Source organism: Eleutherodactylus coqui, chromosome 5 (genome assembly GCF_035609145.1).
Source record: "Eleutherodactylus coqui strain aEleCoq1 chromosome 5, aEleCoq1.hap1, whole genome shotgun sequence".
Classification (NCBI taxonomy): domain Eukaryota; kingdom Metazoa; phylum Chordata; class Amphibia; order Anura; family Eleutherodactylidae; genus Eleutherodactylus; species Eleutherodactylus coqui.
The window spans coordinates 62888964-62913630 of record NC_089841.1 but is presented as its reverse complement, the minus strand read 5'-3'; the positions used below and the strand labels follow the sequence as shown (position 1 = coordinate 62913630).

The window sequence follows — 24667 nt, the reverse complement described above, 5'->3', positions numbered from 1 at the left end:
TCTCCACTTGCTTTTATTGGGGCTGTCTTTTGAAAATGAGCGATATCACAGAACGATGGGACACGCTGAGATGTGTTTCCCACATTGCATCGCGGTGCCATGCAGGAAAACATCGCTCATGTGATCGGACCCATTCAACAGAAGAGATTTCATATTTGTGCATTTTGCAACGCACGATTTTCATGCCAGTGTGAAGGCGGCCTTACTTAGATCTGCACTATTCAGACATGGATTTCGGTGCCAGTTTGCTATCGACTTTTGTTGATTAACTTGTGCTGAATCCTCATCGAGTCGCCTATATGTGACCGCCCCCTTGGGGTGTCCTCACTCATCGAATCGCCTATATGTGACCGCCCTCTTGGGGTGTCCTCACTCATCGAATCGCTTATATGTGACTGCCCTCTTGGGGTGTCCTCACTCATCGAATCGCCTATATGTGACCGCACTCTTGGGGTGTCCTCACTCATCGAATCGCCTATATGTGACCGCCCTCTTGGGGTGTCCTCACTCATCGAATCGCCTATATGTGACCGCCCTCTTGGGGTGTCCTCACATGTAGGAATTGGTGCTGAAGTTCTGCAGCAGAAAAGTCGCAACAAAATCCATGTGAATTTCCATATCGTATATATTTTGAGGCGGTTTTTGAGGCGGAATTCATGGTGGAAAATTCTGCAGCGAATTCCACTATGCGAACGTATTCTCACGGAAGAAGTTAGCTCCTCCAGTTGTTCAATTAGACTCATGTGGGTGGACACCATGGGCACATTTATCAAATGAAATACGCCAGAAACGTGTCACGTATGATTAGAAAATGACAAAATATTCTAAAGTATCTTGCATTAAAAAAAAACTTCTCTAATACAGTGATACCTCGGCTTGTGAGCTTCTTGGCTTTCGAGCAGGCTCTCTCCCGAATTTTTGCTCTGATTTAAGAGCAAAAACTCTGGTTACGAGCCTGCTTCGCATTCCACGCGGGAAGTCCCCTCATCACTGAACACTGACAGCACTGTGACAGTGTTCAGTGACAAGGGGACTCTCTGTGCGGAGTAAAGAATCCCCTGCCACAGCTGTGGCAGAGGATCGCAAAGCTCTCCCATTGATTTCAATGGGGCTGCCGGTAGCCCCATTGAAAGCAATAGGATGCCGGCACCCCCGCATTGATTTTCGGGGAAGGGCTTTTGGGAATGGGAATGCCAGTTGTGACACTCAAATGCTGCGGTCAGTATTTACAACCACATTTACAGGGTTAACGGTTGGGATCAGCTTGAGTGCTGATTGCAGCTATTGCGGGCAGCTGTCAGAACGCCAATGCCCACCATGCATCGAGTGGCACTTGCTCCCCCTCCAGACAAACCCCGCACTCAGAGGGGTGCATGTACGCCCTTAAGGTGGTAAATGTAATCATAGGTCTCTTTGCCCACAGAAAAGTGGGTCTTGCCTGGAATTTAGAAGGGGGGTTATATAATTAAGGCAGAACTGCCTACAAAGAGATGGGGACATTGTAGGCACAACTCTAAACCATAAGAGGGCGTCCGCCTAGAAAGCAGTTTCACAGTAAGAATAGGCAAACTTTGGGAATGTCTACGAAGAAATGTGGACTCTGAGAAGCGGCCTTATAGCCAATCGTTTTACCGTAACAAGCAGGTACCCATTACCCCCGCAGGAAGCGTTCACCATGAGCCTAGTTTGGGGCATACGGTCTACCATCAGATGTAGGCACTTCTCCTCACATGTCACCTGGTCTCCGCACCGCAGCTTTCTCACTTTACCTTCCTCTGTCGCTCCCCGTGTGGCCTTTACATCCAGTTTACTCTTGTATATCAACTCTTACTCTTTTTATTTTGGTCTTGGTATGAGACGCGCCGACAGATGTGAGCGGTCCACGGCGGCTGTAAATACGTCCGCCATCGCCGCCGCTGATTTACGACCTCAATAAACACAGCCTTTGTTTTTAAGGAATAGCTGCGTTTTATAAGGCCGCCTCACCTTCACATTACAGGAAAACTTAATTAAAGGCTTCATTTTACAACCTTGGGTTATGGCAGATGATTTAGCAGCACCAAGGGCAGAGGGATGGATGGGCGCAATGAAAGTTCCTGGTGTCAAACTGTTCTCTTCCCACGGTTTACTTTGCTGATTTGAAGACAAATCCCATGCACTTCTCCAGCAATAAAGGGTTAAATCGCATTGTTGGTTATTTGGTTTAAAGGGTTGTCTACTTTTTTAATAGAATGGTGTCCAGGAGTCGGATGTAACTGGTTAATATACCGCTGCTGTCCCAGCTCCCCCTTGTCATACTCATTGCTGGGCCTGCAGGGGGAGCTAGATCATCTCATGAAGGAAGTGGGCTTCTATGTGCAGTAGTACAACGGGGCCTAAAAGCCAATCAGTGGTGGGAAAACCTCTTTAGCCCCTCTTTTGGACCGAAGGACGTAACCATTTTTGGGGAGATTTTAAGCTCCACTCTTCAAAAGTCATAACTTTTATTTTTCCGTCAATATGGCCATATAAGTGGGGTTTTTCTTCTTCTTGCATAGCGAACTCTGGTTTTTATTGGTACCATTTTTTGAGTACATATAATGTATTGCAAAGCTTTCTTTTTCTGGAGGGCAGGGAAAGAAAAAACACTAATTCTGCCGTTGTTGTTGTTTTTTTTTGATACTTTTGTTGTTTTTTTGTGGGTTGATGTCATTACAACACTACCGAAATTATAAAGTCAAATTTCTTTTTTGGACCTTTTGCACAATAAAACACTTTGCATTGCTGCATTTAAAAGCCCCATAACTTTTATGCTTCCATCAACACTTCTGTAAGGGCTTGTTTTTGTGACAAGCTGGAGGTTTTAGTGGTACAGTTTTGGGATACAAATGGCTGTTTTTGATCACTTGTATTTCACTTTTTAGAAGCTTTTTTTTTCGTAGCATTTGCTTTGCAGGATGAAAAGGTTTGTCAGCTTATTTTACAGATCCTTACAGATGTGGTCATGCCAAACATGGGTCCTTTAGATTTTTAAAACTTTGTTAAAAAAAATTCAGGAGTTTTTTTTTTTTTTTTTACATTTTATATACCTGTAGGGGCCTTGAACTTGCGTACCTATGATCGCTCTGATAATGCATTGTAGTACTTGTGTGCCGCAATGCATGATCGCTTACCATAGCAATCACAGGCCATGGCAGACTCTGATGCCATTTACTGGTGCTTGATTGCCATGGCGACCCATTGGACCTCCATGATTACATGGAGGAAGACCAGTGATGTAATAGAGGAAACGCCCTCCCTCTGTGAACTCTTGACATGTCATAATTAGCATTGATTGCAGCATCTAAGGGGTTGACAGTGGGGGTCGCTGTTGCAGCTGGAGACTAGCTGTTATTCACAGCTGGCTCCCGCTACGAATGGTAGGGGCTCGGCTTCTAATCCTGAACCATTCATAGGATTTAAATGGATGTCCATTTGCAGGACCCCATCCAGGATGTGCATTTAATCCCTGGGGCGGGAAAGGGGACTGGACCAAAGTAGGATTAAGGCAGCGGATGATGTAAAATAAAACGAGCGCTGCTTTGTTTACAGGACTGCGGCGGTAAAGTTATGTTAACATCACATGACCCCTGACCTCAGCGATGCAACACCAACGTCAGTGATTGGCTGCAGTGGGCACATGCTATTCATGTGAAGTCACCTCTACAGCCCGTGAGCAAGTATCGGTATAGAGGCGGTGCTGTAGCAGGGGGGATATTACTAGTTAACGCTTATTTTATTTTACACTATTCTCAAACTTCACCCCAATCTCGGCCGACCCTTTTAGGCATTGTTTGGTTAAAGGGGTTGTTTGACTTTTTATCTTAATTATAAATGCAATATCCTCTTCGCAGCATCGGTGCGCTCTTTCATTGCTCCACCATCTCGGCATCTGACGGGTGATGTGCCTTAAAACTGTCAGGTGGGCTTCTAATGTAGAAGCCCCTGGTGGTCGTGCAGGACATCACTGATGATCCTGTCGGGCCTCCTATTGGCAGCGATGGTCATGTGGGTAAACAACCATGTGACGGCTTCAGCCAGAGTAAATTAACCCTATAGCGCCGTTGTATAATAGCAGAAAAAGAGTAAGCCTCCTAGGAAAACCAGGATACAAATTGGATTGGAAAGGGTTAAAGACCAGAGGTCCAGAGCCGCGGCGAAGAAGCAGCTATTAGCTGTGTGTGTGTGTGTGTGTGTGTGTGTGTGTGTGTGTGTTTTAATTTTTTTGACTCCTCCTCCACTGCCAGCAATAGTTTATATTTTATAAACCTCTTTAACCCCTTAATGTTATGTGATGCAAGTTTTCATCCAGAGCGTCTGTGGTACTTGCCGTAACAGGACGCAACTTTGCGTCCTATGCATGGTGCAGGCTTAGAAGCTGAGCCCATGGCATCTGCAGCAGGATCGGGCTGTGAGTGAAAAGCGACCTCCCACTGCATCAGCGGACATCCGTGAGAACCATAATCCCCACTGTTAAGGCTGGGTTCACACGGGGCGAAACTGCTGCGCATTTGCTGCAGAATTTCTGTGCGGAAATTTCACAGAATTTCTGCTTATGTGGCCAGACCGCTGACAACCGTAGTTTATCGCATTTATTGTTGTGTATTATGTGCGGTTTTTCTGCACGGAATTTTCGCAGATCATGAAATCCGCAGCGCTTTTACAGTATTTTCAGCGTTTTTAGCCGTGGTTTTTGCTACTTACATTGAGGCCTATGGACAAAAAAAACGCTACGGAACCGTCCAAAGAATTGACATGCTGCATCTTCAAAAACAGCGACGCAACAACACTTCCGCACTGTGGTAGAGCGCAAAAACTCTGCACTGCGAGAACAGCTTTTTGCCAAAACACATTGACTTTGGCTTGCATTGCAAACGTAGCAATTTATCCGTCCTGCGAATCTGCAACGGCAAAGCGTAGCAAATCAGCGGCAATTCCGCCCCGTGTGAACCCAGCCTAACTCTTTATATGCTGCAAGTAAAGGGTTCACAGAGGGAGTGCACTCCCTCTTTGAAGTCATTGACACAATGTCATTGCAGTAGTTCCATGGGTTGCCCTGTCAGCCGAATACCATTTCATGGTATCTGAATGTGCCGTGGCATATGATCGCTAGCAATAGCGATAATGCACTGCAGTACAGACATACTGCAATGCATTATCATAGTGATCATGGAATCGCATGCTCAAGTCCCATACAGGGACATAAGAAAATAGTGACAAAAAAAAAAAGTAAAAATAGCGGTTAAACTTTTTTTGCCCACTTTCCCTTCTTTAATAGAAAAAAACAAAACCATAAACCACATTTAAGAATTGCCGTGTCTGTCATGACCTATAAAATAATTGAACATACTATTTATCCTATACGGCAAAAATGTAGATATAACCATAAAAACAGAGCCAAAATACTTATTTTGTTCATTGCACTTCCCTAAAAACACAATTAGGCCGCCTGCACACAGCAGGTCAGAGCCCGCATCCTGCATTCCCGTAGCGGAGTTTGACCCGGTGCCTGGCTGGTGACCCCCAGCGTATCTCTCCACTGTCTTTTCCTCTGCTTCTGATGTGTCGGCTGATGCACTGGTGCACATGCACAGTACAAAGGACGTGGCAATGACTCAGCTGGCGCGACTGTTATGCAGTGATGATTGCAGAATGGCCGCAGGACAGAAGGCTTCCAATGACTTCAATAGAAGCCGGCCGAGCGCAGACTGCACAAAATCGCAGCATGCTGCGTTTTCTCCTCCCGTGAGTGGAAAATCGCAATCTATTTCCACTCGTGGGCAGAAAATCGCATATTGTCATAGCATGCTATAGGCTGGATTTGCTGCAGAATCCAGAGGCGGAATCCTGCTCCGGATTTCACAATGTAAATCCGCCCATGTGCAGGCGGCTTAAAAGTGATCAAAAAAGCGGTATGCACACCAAAATGGTACCAATAAAAACTACAGCTCGTCATGCAAAAAACAAGCCTTCACAGAGTTCAGTTGAAAAAAATAAAAATAAATAAGTTATAGGTCTTTGAATGCAGCACTACAAAGAAAACTAATTTACAAAAAAGGGGTTTTATTGTGCGAAAGTGGAAAACCAAAAATAAAATATATATATACCGTATATACTCGAGTATTAGCTGACCCAAGTATAAGTTGAGTCAATAAGTTTTACCACAAAAAACTGGTAAAACTTATTGGCTTCAGTATATACTAGGTTAAAAACAACGCAATACTCACCTCCAAGTCGGTGTCTGTGTCCCCGGCGCGATGGTCTCCCCGGCGGTGCGGCAAGCTGCTTCAGACTTCTCCACGCTCTCTTCTCCCTGCACGGTCTTCAATCCCCCCGCCATCAGCGCTGTGTAAGTAAGCGCTGTGATTGGATCGGGTGCCAGCCAATCACAGCCGGCGCTCGATAAACCAATCAGCCATTCAGTGATGTCATTCACTGAATGGCTGTGAATGATCGAGCGCCGGCTGTGATCGTCTGGCGCTCGATCCAATCACAGCGCTTACTTACACAGCGCTGAAGGTGAGGGAATTCAAAGCGGAGCAGGGAAATGACAGTGGGTAGACTTCTCAAGCAGCTTGCCGCACCGCCGGGGACACCATCGGGTCGGGGACACAGACGCAGGCTGGGAGGTGAGTATTGCAGAGGGTTTTTTTTTTGTTTGTTTTTTTTTTTAAAACCTCGCTCAAGTATAAGCCGAGGGGGGGGCTTTTTCAGCATAAAAAAAGTGCTGAAAAACTAGGCTTATACTCGAGTATATATATATGGTAATTTTTGTATTGTCGTAATTTTACCAACTGACAGGAAAAAGTTTTTTGCATAATTCACGCTTGATGCATTTTTTTTTTTCTCCCTACCCTCTGAAAACCTCATGTCTACAGAAAAAAAAAGTTCTGGCTTTTGAAAAGTGAAGATGACAATCTCTTAAAATTGCTGCATCCTTAGGCCTAAAATACGTCATGTTCTTAAGGGTTAAAAACAACCGTATTCTAAATTCCCTGCTGATAAAGTTTTGGGACCATTACCTCACTTTAAGCTGTTGGTTACTTCAAGTTTCAAGGCTATTACTTGGGGATTGGCCATCAGTACATGATCAGATTGGGTCAGCCCATCGGTCTCCAACTTTCAGCAGAAAGTTTGGCCGTATTCAGTCATAATTAGACAAGGCCGAGCCCTGTGGCAAAAGTTGGAATAACCTTATACAGTGAATGAGAACGACTGAATGAGTTCTCATTTGTATGAGCCAATAATGCATCTGCATTTATAAGCGGGCTGCCTGAGTGACTCCGACATCGTTCGCTCGTTCAGATGACAAATCGTTGTTTATGAACAGGCCGTTAGTGATAGTGTAACAAGTAGCCGCACACTGGTGTCTTCCCAGACTGGACCCTTACATCCTAAACCCCTAAATTATATGGCACTGTATACACAAGCTGCAAATGTTATCACAGCTCATATTACCTGCATGGCGTTACTGAACGAAACCCAGTCTACCAGTACCAACATCACCAATAATGGCACTATATAATATTCCCACGCCATGATTGCATACTACCACCACATAGTGACAGAATAATGCATCACACAGTTACCAAATAACCTCTGCAAAGGTTAATATGAGGGCCAAATAATACATGCAGACCGTAACCACATAATACCACCGTACTGGTATGGCAAAAAAAAAAAAAAAACTATACAAAGGCTAAAATTACCCCCACAGTGACGATATACTGGTAGATGCCAGCTCTTCGCTCTGCAATTATATCTGCTGAACACAGGTGACATCCCCTCTGACTGAAATTAATCACACTTCCTTCTTTTCCATCCAGCCAAGACCACCATGATGACTTCTCCCCATCTACAACTTGGCTCTGCAGAACTTGACACACAGCCATCTTTGGCTCCTTGCTTTTCCAGCCCCCTCCCTACTTCTACACTTCTTCATAATCTCCTCATTCATAGTGCCCCAGACAGTAGTAATACCACCTGTGGTGCCTCAAACAGTAATGGTATCCCCCTTTTGTGCCCTTTGTAGACCGCCCACAGCAAGCACTGCTTTTAGTGCCCTCCACACAGTAGTAGTTTCCCCTGTATGCCCCCACTCAGTAATAATGTGCCATATATACACCAACACTAGTAATACTATACCCTCCCCCAATCTATCGATGTCCCTAGATGCTCTCACTTTATTAATGATGCCCTCTGTATGCCTGTATTTTAATAATGCCTCCTTTCATGCTGTAAATCTTATACTCTCCCGTGTCGCTTCTCTCATCTCTCTGATTCCTTCCGTTGCAGGCTCCTCTTGCAGTACTTTCCTACTACTGCTCACTTGTCTTCTAAGCACATGATGGCTGAGGCCAGGGATTGGGTTTGAAACGATTGTGAAGGCAGGTAGTGGCTGCTGGAAAGCAAGGGGAGCCTGTGGTTGGTGGAGGGAATCAGAGCGGCGAGGAAAGCAACATGGGTAAATGTAGACTTAGAACAGGACCTTTAAAGCCTGCTACCCAGAAGGACATTTCAAATGTCCCGATGTAAATTTCTGTTAGTCCCTGCAAGGATTAAGGGAACCCTCGGGAGTCCCTAATCCCCGCAGGGACTAGCAGAAGTTTACAGCTTGACATTTAAGATGTGTATCGGGGCATGAAGTTTTAAATGTCCTGCTGTCAGAAGCAGAAAATCTTCTCTTCCTGCATAGGAATTTCTTTATACTGCTCCCATAAGTGTCAATGGAAACTCCTGCGCAGCTTGCACCAAAGATGGGTCAGGTCCTATCTTTGGTGCGCACCATGGAGCTACATGTGATCTGCAGCATGTCCTATCTTTGGTACGCACCGCTCTCATGTGAGCTCTTCTATAGGAACCCATTGATTATTTTAGAAGCGCTCTTTTTGAGCACCTATTTGTGCACAAAAAAAACGCTTGTGTGACCGAGGCCTGAGCCACTAATACAAACTTTTACGCATTTTTAATAAAAAATGAAACATTAGTGCAAAAATGCATGAAGGTCTCTGTGTATAAAGCTACTCAGCGCTTTTTGCTTTTTTTAATTTTGACATTTAGATGCGAAAAACTGTGAACATTACTTATTATTCTGGCCACTGGCAGTGCAAAAGGTGTGTGTATGTATAATATAGTTTACCATGCTGCCCCGAAAATAGGACCCTGTCATACTAATTTTTGTCTTTTTGGGGATTGTCTTATTTTACTTGCCTAGCGGTCTCTGTCCGTTCTGTGGCTCTGCCACACGTCCTGCACTCCTCCGCCGCTGACAGAAAATCACTTCCTGGTTGTGGGAAACCTAAATCCCACCTCCAGGAAGTGATGGCTTTTATTGGCTGAGGGCAGGGCTTGCTGAACCAATCATAGCCGTCACATTGGTTCAGCGAGAGCTGCATTGATTGGCCGAGGGCAGTGCTTGCTGAACCAATAAGAGCCATCGCTTCCTGCAAGCAGGATTTATAATCCCTGCAACCAGGAAGTGACCTGTCGGCAGCTGAGGAGTGCGGGAAGTGCGGCGGAGCTACGGAACTTCAGAGAGCAGCGGGAGGGACCTGGACCGCGGCTGCTAGGTGATTGCTTATTTTTAGGGTAGGGCTTGCATTCGTCTTATTTTTGGGGAAGCACTCTGTTTGTGTACATGTATACGTCTGCAGGTTCACGGATTGTTCTCCTGACCTCAGTGCTCACATCCATAGCACCGTGATGTCGGGAGTTCAGGGCGGTAACGCTGCAGCTGTCACCTGAATTTCGCCGGGCGTACATGCCCGGGGCAACACTAGAGCCGCTCAGCTGTTTCCCGGGGGCTGTGGAGAGGAGAGTACTTTTTGGTTTGTGATGCCCAGCTGTTAAAATATAATGATAGTGGAAAAGCACCTTTTAATGTCAAATTGAAATTCAAAAAGCTTTATTGGCAGGACCAAATGAACAATAGCCTTGGCAAAGCAAGCCATGATTAAGGGACAGGGGTGGAGGATTTGGGGGATAATGTGGTTTGTGTGTTTCTCATTCGTTCCTGAACTCTCTTTAATGCAGGAGTCTGGTAAGGAGCGAGTGGAGGAAGTAAGTACTCGTGTTCCAGCATGCACGCGGTCATGTGGTGCGCTTGCCGCTTCAGCGTCACGGACGCGGCTTCCATCCGGTTGCAGTGATTTGCTGTTTGTTGAGTGCTGCTGCCGCCTTAGCAGGTGGATGAGAGGGAGTTAGACGTTTACTGTCCCTTTATGAAACGTAAGTTTTATAAAGGAAAAATGGACACGGATGTTGTCCAGAGGAGCTCGTGGGGAAAAAGTGCAGGATAAGGGGATTTTACTGCCGCCCCCCCCCCCCCCTCCTTGGAACAATGGTGAATTTTTGCTGCAGGTTGGTTCTGTAATGGAGATGGATGGATTTGCTCTCGTCCGGCTGCTTTTACAACCACCATGGTCATCTGTGTCCATATTTCACTTCCAAAAAAAAAGCAATTATCTGACCACGAAGGGGAAAAATGCTGGCTGGTGTGTTGTGTACTGCGCAGGAGTGAAACCCCCTAGAGTATGGTTATGGTGCGCTTTAGGAAGGTGATGGTATGTCAGAGGCTAAAGAGAGTCAGATTTTCACACTGGGACAGGAGAACAGGCGAGTACGAAAAAAGAAATCTATCCCCCAGATCCCGTCACCTTCCCAAACAGCACCATAACTTAGTTTTTGGTGCTGTTTGGAAGTGACAGGTTCCATAAAAAGAAAAAAAAATAGTTAAAGGCAGAACCGGGGATGGGAATATTTAAAAAAAAAAATACTTTTTTGGGGACTTTCGTGATCCAGCTTGCATTTTTACAGTAAGGCTCTTTTCACGTTTCTGCGGTGCAGCGCTGGCTCGGTTCTCCATGCAGAAAACTGCATGAGGATGCGACCTGGAGGCGCCATAGGGAAGAATACGTAAGGGTGTGTTCACACAGTGATGTCAATAACACACTTGTGAATTTGGGATTTTTTTTTTTCCTTCCAGAAAAATGGATGGATGTGAATACAGCCAAGGACGGAGAACTCTTTGGTTAAGGACGCCACTTTTCTATCCCATGGAAAAGACTGACAGTTGCAAACTTTGTGATACTGAGACCAAAGAGGTCTCCGCCTCACGTATTCGTCTCTATGGCGCTGCCCGGGTTCTGTCCCCACATAGAATGCAGAATCCATGATTGAACCAACGCTGCATCACAAAAGAACCAAGTCTCTTCTCATACTGCCCTAATGCTTATTATACACATGCGCTGGGAAAGCTCCCCATACACCTAACTCGTAAAACACATCGCACTTGCAAGACAAATGCACTAAATGAGGGTTTGGGGAGCAGCAAAGGGGAATCCCCATGGCCGAACTGCTTCGTTTCAGGATGGAACTGAACGGTGATGATTGGACCCCATTGACTATAATGGGGTCTGTTTGATTTCCACTCATCTGTCTGGCTTTTTAGGCGGAACAAAAAGTGCTGCATGCAACAGTTTTTCTTCCGCTATTTTGAACCGGATCTGCGGCTCAGCATCCGACCAATGTAGATGAAATCCACCCTATGAAAGGAATCCGCACAGGAGGGGAGCGCCGCTCTTTGTAGGAAGTGGTTTTGCCTTTATTCCCTAAGTGCCATAAAATACAGGGACAGCTGGAGTAATCCACCCTAGCACCGCTTGGCAGTTGAGGAGGAACTTTGTGTAAGGAGGTATTGGGTATCCGGTCAGAGGTCCGCTGAGCTGCTCAGTTGTCGTTTAGTCTACACTGTTCGCGGTCGCCCTCGTCTTCGAGGCTGTAGTCACACTGGGGTCTCTGATTCCGGGATGGACAGAACTCACACAGAAAAAAAGGTTCATTTCACACAAGTGGTTTTCCTCTTGGACTGATCCTCCAAATTAGTAAAGTCGCTGCACGTCCTGTTTTTGTGTGACGATTCTTTAAGAATCGCCCGTTCTTTTTTATAGGATCACTAAAACAAAACCCAATCACATGCAATTTGAGGCATTTGTAACGCAGGTTACTATGGGGATGACAGGGAGACAAGAACCGGCAAGTGCGGGGAAAAGAAAAATGTGTGGCAAGAAAGCTGCATGGGAAACAGTCAGTTTTTCACAGTCCAGAATCGCACTCGCCCTCGTGACTACAGCCAAAGCTCTTCATGGAGCTCCTCAAGCAATGGGCCTTTGTATACTTATCTATGGATTGCTATGTACTGTATATACCCTTGTGCCTTCTGATAATGTTCGGCAGTTCTTGCCCAGTGCAGGGGTATGGGTATAAACCTCTAGAGCTCTGTAAATAAACCGTGCCAGGCGGTCTGTAATACAGGTCCATAAAGGCTCCACATGCTGCCATACAGGGTCCGTATACACAGCATTCTGCCTACAGGTTTGTGAGTTCTCCTTCAGGGCTCCTGCACACGGGGAATTTTGGCACTTTGAGCGAAAAAAAAAAAGACGCAACATGCTCTTATTTTTGTGCGTATTAGGGCACCATAGGAGTCTATCGGAGTGCGCAAATGTGCACCCTGTCGGCACAAAATCACACACCTAACTGTTAATTGATAACACCGGGGACTAATTAGGCTGCTCAACTAGTCCAATAATGGCACAGGTGTATCCTGCGCCAATGTGACCAGGCCCGTCAACGCAAAAAATTTACATTAAATGGCATCAATACGCTAAAAAAAAATAACGTGATGGCGCTCCATTCAGAGTGCAAGCGCATCATGCTCTTGCGAGTGCGTGTACACCTACGCTCGTGTACAGGAGCTCATACCATGTTGTTTTGGAAATGGGCAGTCAGACACTGCATCTAATAAAAACGTTCTCTCTATTCCAGTCTCTCACATTCATGACACATGTTCACAGGAAATGTCACAAATGTGCGATTGGTGTGGGTTCTAACTCGAGGACCCTCGCCTTTCAGGAGGGTGGGGTCCCGTCAGTGACATAACCTTTTTTGGTTACTCCCAGTTGTCAAATTGCAGTAGTTGTACATTTCCAGGAGGAATAATAGAGGGACAGCAAAATGAAAAGTCCTAAGAAAAGATGCTCCAGATTGTTATTTATTGGGCACACAAACACTTGCTAAAATAGACCTGTGAAGAGATGCCATAATGGTAATCTCTAGCCATATATTTAAATCGTGTAGAAGCTCAGTTCTCAACAAAAAAGAAATTTGTAGATTTTTATTTATTTTCTCACAATGTGCTAATAAAATGCTCCAAGCAAATAACCTTGCTGAGATGTGCATTGTGTGTGGAGATGTCACCTTCTGTATGTCCGGGCCAAGAGCTGCACGGCATCAGCTCTGCTGCATGTACTGGATTGTGTTTGTAGCCTGACGGCCACCGTGCCGTGTGCTGGTTTGTAGAATATTAAGACTTCCAATTGTATCAGGTCCGAATTACTTTCCTCTGTCTATAAACTAATGTACAATTTCATTGCTTTTTCTTTTTGCCCGCTGTAAATATCTATGTGGGTTAAAGAAGAATTGTTTACTTTCTTAGCAGGATACAGGATTGAGCAGCACAAGGCATAACTACATGAAATATGATTATAGAGGTTACATTCAGACACTATTAATGTTTTATTCAGTAACTTGGCAAACATTTTCTTTGCTGATCATGAATTGTACACATTTAGAATGTTGTTCTCTCTAAGGGAGCTTTTAAACAGAACAATTATCCTTCCAAAACAATCGCTGGATCATTTGAATTTGACCAAGAATATAACTACTATAATACTGCCCCCTGTGTACAAGAATATAACTACTATAATACTGCCCTCTATGTACAAGAATATAACTACTATAATACTGCCCCCTACGTACAAGAATATAACTACTAGAATACTGCCCCCTACATACAAGAAGTTAACTATTATAATACTGCCTCCTAGGTACAAGAATATAACTACTATAATACTGCCCCTGCGTACAAGAATATAACTACTATAATACTGACCCCTATGTACAAGAATATAACTACTATAATACTGACCCCTATGTACAAGAATATAACTACTATAATACTGCCTCCTATGTACAAAAATATAACTACTATAATACTGCCCCCTGTCTACAGGAATATAACTACTATAACACTGCCACCATGTACAAGAATATAACTACTATAATACTGTCCCTATGTACAGGAATATGACTACGATAATACTGCCCCCTGTCTACAGGAATATAACTACTATAATACTGCCACTATGTACAAGAATATGACTACTATAATACTGCCTCCTATGTACAAGAATATAACTACTATAATACTGCCCCCTGTCTACAGGAATAAAACTACTATAATACTGCCCTCTATGTACAAGAATATAACTACTATAATACTGACCCCTATGTACAAGAATATAACTACTATAATACTGCCTCCTATGTACAAAAATATAACTACTATAATACTGCCCCCTGTCTACAGGAATATAACTACTATAATACTGCCACCATGTACAAGAATATAACTACTATAATACTGTCCCTATGTACAGGAATATGACTACGATAATACTGCCCCCTGTCTACAGGAATATAACTACTATAATACTGCCACTATGTACAAGAATTTAACTATTATAATACTGCCTCCTATGTACAGGAATATAACTACTATAATACTGCCCCCTAGGTACATGAATATGACTACTATAATACTTCCCCCTGTGTACAAGAATATAACTACTATAATACTGCACCCTATGTGCAAGAATATAACTACTATAATACTGCCCCCTGTCTACAGGAATATAACTACTATAATATTGCTCCTATGTACAAGAATATAACTACTATAATACTGCCCACTATGTATAAGAATATGACTATTATAATACTGCCCCCTGTCTACAGGAATATAGCTATTATAATACTGCCCCCTGTCTACAGGAATATAGCTATTATAATACTGCCCCCTGTCTACAGGAATATAGCTATTATAATACTGCCCCCTGTCTACAGGAATATAGCTATTATAATACTGCCCCCTGTCTACAGGAATATAGCTATTATAATACTGCCCCCTGTCTACAGGAATATAGCTATTATAATACTGCCCCCTGTCTACAGGAATATAGCTATTATAATACTGCCCCCTGTCTACAGGAATATAGCTATTATAATACTGCCCCCTGTCTACAGGAATATAACTATTATAATACTGCCCCCTAGGTACAAGAATATAACTACTGTAATACTGCCCCCTATGTGCAAGAATATAACTACTGTAATACTGCCCACTATGTATAAGAATATAACTACTATAATACTGCCCCCTGTCTACAAGAATATAACTACTATAATACTGCCCCCTGTCTACAGAAATATAACTACTATAATATTGCTCCTATGTACAAGAATATAACTACTATAATACTGCCCCCTGTGTACAAGAATATAACTACTATAATACTGCCCCCTGTGTACAAGAATAGAACTACTATAACACTGCCCCCTATATACAAGAATAGAACTACTATAACACTGCCCCCTATGTACAAGAATAGAACTACTATAACACTGCCCCCTATGTACAAGAATAGAACTACTATAATACTGCCCCCTATGTACAAGAATAGAACTACTATAATACTGCTCCTTTGTACAAGAATAGAACTACTATAATACTGCTCCTTTGTACAAGAATATAACTACTATATTACTGCCCCCTATGTACAAGAATATAACTACTATATTACTGCCTCCTATGTACAAGAATATAACTACTATAATACTGTCCCCTATGTACAAGAATATAACTACTATAATACTGTCCCCTATGTACAAGAATATAACTACTATAATACTGTCCCCCTATGTACAAGAATATAACTACTATAATACTGCCTCCTATGTACAAGAATATAACTACTATAATACTGCCTCCTATGTACAAGAATATAACTACTATAATACTGCCTCCTATGTACAAGAATACAACTACTATAATACTGCCTCCCATGTACAAGAATATAACTACTATAATACTGCCCCTATGTACAAGAATATAACTACTATAATACTGCCCCCTATGTACAAGAATAGAACTACTATAATACTGCTCCTATATACAAGAATATAACTACTATAATACTGCCTCCTATGTACAAGAATATAACTACTATAATACTGCTCCTATGTACAAGAATATAACTACTATAATACTGCCCCCCTATGTACAAGAATATAACTACTATAATACTGCCCACTATGTACAAGAATATAACAACTATAATATTGCTCCTATGTACAAGAATAGAACTAGTATAACACTGCCCCCTATGTACAAGAATGTACATACATGTAAAGCTGCTTAGACATTTGTAATACTCTTTTTAAAGAGTACACACACTTTCAGCTAACTCTTGATATGTCAAAGGTATTGATCAGTGGTTGTCCACCTGCTGAGACCCCTGCTAATTGGTAGAATGAGGGGGCTGTGGGGCTCACTCTGTTCCTCCTTGGATGTCTTTGCTGCGTTCCGGCTCCTTCCAGCAGCTGAATACTGCTCATTGAGGTATATAGGCAGCTTGGCTGCAGCGCTCTCCTGATTTCCTGTGACATCAGCGATCACAATAACCAATGGGACCACAGCGAGGCTGCAGCGCTGGATCCTGGTGCCATGTCGGGATAAGTATGTTTTAGTTTATTATTAACCCTTTGCCCCTATTGAAACGGGGTTGTCAAGTAACCTGGTAACCCCTTGTGTCATCTTTGCCTTTTGAAAAGATTAGCCGTCTCCCTAGGGTACTGTGCGTTTTCTATTTCTTTATGTAACTGTTAATGGGACCTTTGTTTTTTTAGCTCACTAAGGCGCACCGACAAGGTCACATGGTTAAAGTGGACTGGCTGGATCGACTGACTTTCCGCGAGATTGAAATGATCAATGAGGTAAGTGTCTTGGCGTGATCTCAGCAGCAGCCGCTGTGCCTTCCCATGTGTTACATCCCACTGTTGGCCTAACATTACTAAACTTCTTTGTCGCTGTCTCTTCGGTTTGAACATTTGTAAGAAAATCATATGAAAGCACTAAGGTAAGCCGAACTCAAGTGTGTAAAAATATGTGAACCCCTAGGAGGCGAGGTGTAGTCAGCACTTCTATGCAGCATCCGTCGGGTCTCTGTAGGTTGGATTAGCGTTAGTAATGCGCCCTCTATTAATCCCAGATAACGTGGTCTGCCATGTCCTATTGTGACCCTCTAGTTTTGGGAAGTTGGCCTATACTGAGTGTAGTTGTGGTAAGGGAGGCAGGCGCACTACTGAGGGAAGTGGCTGCAGAAGTGCCATTCCTGTGCCCAGTTACTAGTCATTGCTGGTGCCATGGTGGAATGCAGCACTGTATGTGAGTATATTTAATGTTTAGCAGTTCTTTAAATATTTCTTGCATAACGTTATGTGATCTGCCACAATCAATGCTAAGACAGTAGTGTAGATATGCTATATAGATCTGATTTACCGTACACTGGATAGGCGCCCCCATCTAGTAATGCGCTGACATTCAGATCTTTAACGGAGTTGAATCTAAAATTTAACTTTTAGTATTTAAGAACTCAAAATAAAAGTGGGCCTGAACCTAAGGCCTAAAATACATACACCCCCCCCCCCCCCTCTAGTAGAGGTCTCCCCAGGCCCAGGAGGAGGATCCATTCTGAAGTTACAACACTAAATGAACTTGGATGCTTTCTAACTCCATAATAGTAAGGCAGGGCCTCCTCTATAATAAAATCCCAGGGAGAGGGCAGGCCACCAACACCATGAGCTATTAGGAGGGATGGAAGTCAATCCCATGGGCAAAGACCAGCACTCATGTAGGAGTTCGTGTGGAGCTTAATATCCGAGTCACCCCAGATATAGTCCCTGCACTTGTCACAACAACTATGAGGAGTGTAGTTTAAAATAAAACCGACGTCTTGTTGATGTCACTGATCTAGATCTCCACAGAGAATAATTGAGTCTTCTAACCGGTGCGATCATTGAGAAATGATCATTTAATCAAAGACAGACCATTTTTAACTCAAACGCAGACAATCCGCGGTAAACCTCAGGCATTGAAAGGCATGCATTCTCAAATTATCCTTCACACTCACAGGCCCAAATTGCAAATTCTGCGAGCGGAAGAAAAATTGCGGCATGCTCTATTTTACCGCATTGACGTTCTCCGGTAATGTAAATTGAGGCGTGTGACCTGCATATAGGCTGAGGTACCTGCGTCATCACTAAGTAACGATGCGGGAAGTACAAACCAGCATACAAAAAGAAAGCCCTCTGCTGCGTATAACCGCCTGCGAGCCTCCGCAATCATACACATTACAGTGAAGTGCCGTACGCAGGGTCACTGGCCGGGCTCACAACTGGAATCTGCTGCGGAACTCCTGCATTTGGAATCGGACCGTGTGAAACTGGCCTAACGCTGTAAAGAAGAAAAAAAAGTCAGAACTGTTTTTTTTTTTTTGTTTTTTTTTTTTTTTGTAGGGCAGGGAGGAAAAAAAAAGCTTTACAATATATTATATGCATCCAAAAATGGTACCAATAAAACTAACTTGCAATGCAAAAAATAAGCTATTTTATCGCCACATCAACTGAAACATAAAAAAAAATCATGGCGTTTGAAAAGTAGAGCTGAAAATTCCCCCAAAATTGTCAAAATAGGCCTTGACCTTTAATGGGTTAAAGAATGTGTTCTTTGATCTGACCCTCCCTTCAGGCTCCTCATTTACATTTGATGATTTATACAGTTGCTCTGCCCAAGTGCTTGGCTGTTGATAAAGGATTTGACGTCATGGTGGCGTTGGTCCAGCAGCACCAGGGGGCGCCGCTATCTTACCTGCTCTTCATGGGGATAGATGCAAATAACCCCCCTGTCTTGTGCAGGCACACTTCTGTCCTCCGTCTACTCTACAATCACATGGACTCTTTTCCCCTTTAGTCTAATGATAATTGAAGTCCGTTTTATTGTGCGGCGTTATTAGCCAAGATCCTCGATAACCTTCTGAAGTCTTTATAGCTGCTCTCTATAATGAGCTGCTCAGCCTTAAATGTCACTGACTACATCTAGAAGCCATCTCACGGACGGCCACTAGGTGGATCTGCGGAGCCTTGTTTGACTTTTCTAATCCGTGTTCTGCAGTGAGGGTTTAGACATTTGGTATTGCGAACGTCCCTTGCCTGTTGTCCTCTCAAAGTTACACAGGGCTGTGTGAGGACTTGGGTTTTGCAGGTCAAGCTGTACTTTTTATTGGTACCATTTTGAGGAAATGTATTTATTGTTTAATCTTTGTTCAGTTGTTCTTGAAGAGATTGTAACAAGAGTACACATGATCCCCCTATCCACAGCATGGGGCATAACTTGCTGACCACTGAGACCCCCACTCATCTCAAGAACCATTGCTGCGGCAGTTGCTTCTTCCTCCGCAGTGACGAATGATCCATTAATTTCAATGGGGCCGACGCAAACGGCCAAGCGGCAACCGCTCGGGTGTATCCGCAGTCCCAGTGAAAGTGAATGGAGCGCTAGTGTGCTTGCCTGGCCAGCGCTCCGTTCAGCTTCATCCACACTGCACGGAGCTTGGCAGTGAGGAGGGCAAGAGACATGGGACTCCTGTTCTCAAGATTGGCGGTGCTCTCGGCAGTGAGACCCCTTCCACAATCGGCAAGTTATTCTCTATGGTGCGTGTTTTGTGTTTTGTTTTTTTTTCAACTGCATAAAAAAAAAAATGCATGCGGTTTTCATTCTCCAGAGAACACCAGAATGAACAGATCCGCCATTGGCACCTCATTGCCCTCACATATAACAGCAGGGTCACACTCAACACATTATGAGTGTGAAAGAGTCTGGAGACGCCAGCGATCATCAAAATCTGATGTGTTATCAAAGTGTCGCTTTCGTTTTTTTTGAACATTGCAGAACAATCTGATTTGATAGTTACTTGTATTTTATTTCTTTGTCGCAGAGTGAAAAGCGCAGCTCCAACTTCATGTATCTGATGGTGGAATTTCCCTGTGTGAAGAGTGATGACAAGGAATACGGAATAGTCTACTATGAGAAGGTAATATGATGGTTGTAGTTCTCCATTGACAGAACTGGAGTGTTGATGGCCTATCCTCAGGATCAGCGGGGGTGCACCGCTCAGGATCCCCACCGATCATCTGTTATCTGACAGCTTCTTGCACATTGAGGGGGGGGGGATTTCTTTCCTAGCATTGCTTAGCAATGATCCATGAAAAGCGGAGTGCGCACGTAGGTCATCCTTTTTATGCACCCATTGACTTGAATTGGGTGACATACCTCTGAGAAAATCGGAAGTCCATCTGCGTGGCCTCGTTGATTGTAACAGATCAGTGTTCTGTCCGTGTGCAGACAGCATATAAATGTGAATGAGGCCTAACCCTCGGCTGGCGCTTCTACCATAGCTTTCAGTCTAATGTGGCTGCGCGAGGATAGAAGTGACGCGGCTCCCCTGGGTGACTCCATCTATAATACAGTCATGTCTGATATGCCTTTTTTTCTTGTTCTGTCTGCTCCGTGCCGTCCTGCTCTTCCCTTCTCTATCCCGTGATTAGTCCGCACGCTCGTTCTGTCTTATTCTTCAGCGACTGCCCGCGTTTGCGAAAGCCCCTGAGTCTGTGATAAAGTATTACCGGCTGCTGGCAGGAGAGGTGTTTTTCTCATTTTACGTTGTCATGGTAGACAGGAATTTATTTCGGATTGCCTTCCCTGAAGACATTGATAAGTGACGACTTACAGCTCAGTATGTGACCAGAATTCTGCGGCCGCCCTTCTGAGAAAGGGAAAGTTATTAGGAAGTTTGTCTGCAGATCTGCTTTGAAGTAAAACGCCTCCTACTATTAATCATGTATGGCGGGCGGGTGCGACGCTCATGCCGATGTACGGCTAGTTACAGCGCACGTGCCCTATGCCTGGAACAGGTGGTGCACCGTTTGATCACAGCGATCGTTTGTCGTTACCCTCTTGGCGCCATCTGCCATACCTTCACAGCGCTGGAATCCTGTCTCTTTTTTTAACTGGTGGGCGCTTGTGCTTCGCGATGTAGAGGGTGTCTCAAGTGTTGGTACACCCATAGAGAAGGAAAATAGTTTGGCAGCCGGTGATCCAATTTTGCATACAAGCTGTGCGGGAAGGGTAAACCTGTTAGGCCATGTCACTAACGTGACAGCCATTTTGAATGCCACCATCTTGGATTCATGATTTTTTCATTGGGAAGGTAGATGTGATATATCAGACGGCAGAGAATTTCACCTGAAATACAACGGCGTGCTTCACTTTATCATAACTTTATTCATTCTCTTTTTTGAACGTGAATGATGGCGTTCTCTCAAGCAGAACGTGTTGAGGTCCTCCTTATGTCAGGTGAATGATGCAAACTTGTCATGGCGGCAGATTTCAGCCAACGCCACCCAACCATTACTCACAATGCAGTGGCCAAACCGGCCTCCTCACGGATGGAGAAAATGAGGGTTCATCTGCAGTTGCTGCATCACCCATCTGACAACTCTCTCCTCCGGTCTGGGTCGTCCTCCAACAGGTGTTGCATCATCTGTAATTGGTATGGATGCCATATAACTCGCTGGGTGGCGCTACGGCTAACCCCACATTCTTGAGACTGACGACGAGTGCTGCGTTGTGAGCTCTTGTCGTATGAGGCCCGAACAGTGTTTACTGCTTTCAGTCCGTTTTTCAGTTTATTGGTGATGGAACCTGTTTCTCCAAACTGGCAAAAAGTGTGGCAACTGCACTGTGGGTAACGGGAGATCTGGTTGGGTGGGGTTGATTTTAAATCCGCGGCAATGACACGTGTGCGGTGTTCACCTGACGTGGGGGCGATCTCGATGCGTTTCTGCTTAACACTTCACATCATTCTTATTGTCTGTAATAAGAATCGCTGTTAGGCGACATTCGCACGAACAAGCGCCATATTGTGCTGAGAGACTCGCACGAACAAGCGCCATATTGTGCTGAGAGACTCGCACGAACAAGCGCCGTATTGTGCTGAGACACTCGCACGAACAGGCGCTATATTGTGCTGCCCGATATTGCTTTTGCCAACGTGCGTTTTTACGCCTATACGAGGCGCTTTTCATTCATGGAGTTCATATTCATGTGAACTTTGTGCGTTTTGCAATGTACACAATTTGTGCGACCTTCTTCCCCGTGTATATAAGCCCTTATCGTGAGAATGGGAAAGAAAAACTAATCAAATTGCGGCAAAACCCCATGCTTTTTTTCGAGTGTGGTTTTTAATGTGCTTTTAACTACACCTCCATTGCACTACTGAATGAATACCCCCTGAATGTAGGCATAAACTGACCGTGACTGCGAACTGCAACCAAGAGACTCAAGAATAGCGCGCTTTGTAAAGGACCTAGACACTAGTCTGTGTGCTGTCCCATATACCTGGCGCATTCAGCATGCACTGGTAGTTCCAGTTTGTATAATGGACAAGGATAGGACGTGCCATGGACCACTGCTGTGTCTAGCCCTACAGGCCTGTAGTGGGGCCATGTGCTGTCCGTAGAATTCCACAGACAGAATGTAGCTCCAATAGTGTAAACCTGGACCAGGAAGTCTAAAAATGAGCAAATTCACAGTGGCTCATGCTAGGTGGTGAATACGGCACACTTTTAGATACTTTTGTATTGGCTTAGTTTGCGCCATGATTTTGTTGCAATTTTGGCAGATTTTCCTGCCTTAAGTCACGCCATTCCCTTTTCACCTAGACACCCTCCTTGTCACCCTCATAAGTAGGTCTAACGCATAATATAACCTATTATGTGTCAGAAATGACGATTTTTGTGCCTGTTATGACAAGGTCTAAGGTGTGTGTGTGTGTGTGTGTGTGTGTGTGTGTGTGTGTGTGTTGCATGCTAACAGTTATGACATGTTTAACCCCAAATTGTTGCTATTAAAGGGGTATCTAAGTACTTGGCACATCGGTGGCAGTGGGGGATTAATTCCTTTGTAATAAAGCCCCCCCGCCCTTGGAGGAGGCCATGACATAAACCTACCAGTAAAGTCGCTGGACCACCCCTCTAAAGCCACAGCAGATATCACCATGGATATGACACAGAAACTGCAGCAAAATCATTTGAATGGGAATCCGCACCATATATGATCCCCCCCCCCCCCCCCCCCCCATCCTTGCGCATTTGTAATCCGCATGCAGCAAAATATCACAGGTCACTTCTCCATGGGGATGGGGATTCTGCACCTGGAAATTTGCATATGATTTATTCTATTCAACTGGGGTAAATCCATGGGCAGAGCTGCAGAAGCTGCGTGTGCAAATCTTACAGCTTCCCTGCGGTCTATAGGAGGTAGATCCACGTGGGATCCATTTCAAACAACCATGTGAACAGAGTCCAAGGAGTTTTCCCAGGACTGTAATGCTGGGCTTTCATGAGGAAAGACCATCTGTATCAAATGGGAGCTGTGACTGCAGTACCAACCCAGGCCTCAATATGGGCACTGACAGTGGGGCCTGCAAACAGCTGATCAGCGGTGATCCTGAGCAGCGGACCCCCTGGCAATCAACTATTGAGGACCTATCCTGAAGTTATCAATACTAAAGACCCTTTAAAGCTCCTTGATTTTGATGCAAAATCTGTACCAAGCCCCCTCCCATGGCATTTATAATACTCCTGTGAAAAGGGGCATTGGACAGGCGGAGGACTGTGGAGCTCAGATTCTGCAGCCCCCAATACATACACCGCTACCTGTACAAGTGAATAGTATATGTAGTCTCATCCCTCTGGGGTAGCGTACACGTGACATCGCTATAAGCCGCGGCAGCCGACTCTCGCTGGGGCCTCGTTCCACTCCACATCTTACATGATGTCTAAGTCTCTGGGATCCTGCGACTCTCTGCAGCATTCCTGGTAATTGGACGACGGTGTTACCCGCTAAGTTATCAGGGCCACCCAAGCGTGGTTGTGGCTGCAGCCTCACTGCTTATAAATGATAACACACCGGCACTAATACGTTTATATGTCAGCGTATTAATGGGGAATTGTATCTTAATGCCATGCTCAGTTGAAAGAGAAAATTGGAAGTCAGTGAGAGCCAACAAGAAGTGATTTACTGTGCAGAAGAAGCGCTTTATCAGAGGAGCTGCTAACACTAAAACCTCAAGTGCTGCTCCTCCAAATATTGTTACAGGTTCAGTCGTCTCATAATGGTCAGCAATTTGGCCAGTAATTGGCATTGCAGATTTGGAATTGCATTGGGTCCTCACTAGACTCTAATCACATCGAAGGAATTCATTAAGAAAGCGTTGTTTTTTTTTTTTCCATCAGAGGCTCTAGGAGCCTGGTTGGCCGCCTCTAGCCTGGATACATCATATGATATGGTTGGGCATTGAGGCTCTAGTAGCCTGGTGGGCCGCCTCTAGCCTGGATACATGATGAGATACAGTTGGACATTGGGGCATACAGGCTCCATATGTTATCCTGTGGCGTGTGTGCCCACAGATTCTCGAGATCCTGCACACCAGTAGACTACCAAAGCTGGCATCCAAATGAGTTCCATAAATGCTCGATCGGCGATAAATCTGCTGACTCAGCAGGCCAAGAAGTGTGGCAACCTGGCAGAGATATTCCTGGAAACCCTTGCTGTGTGTTGGCGAGACTTCTC

The 24667-nt window shown here is 44.5% G+C and overlaps 1 protein-coding gene across 2 annotated transcripts in view; it reads left to right on the top strand.

Annotated features, from left to right (window-relative positions):
* The window catches only part of PIK3C3 (phosphatidylinositol 3-kinase catalytic subunit type 3), a 145502-nt gene that overhangs the window by 11019 nt on the left and 109816 nt on the right, over positions 1-24667 (top strand). Inside the window, exons 5-7 of one of the 2 annotated variants that reach the window (XM_066602623.1) lie at positions 10051-10077; positions 16825-16911; positions 19971-20066. In XM_066602623.1, the coding sequence (XP_066458720.1) occupies positions 10051-10077; positions 16825-16911; positions 19971-20066 (210 nt within the window). The remainder of the gene's footprint in view (positions 1-10050; positions 10078-16824; positions 16912-19970; positions 20067-24667) is intronic. The other variant, XM_066602624.1, reaches the window with a different exon arrangement.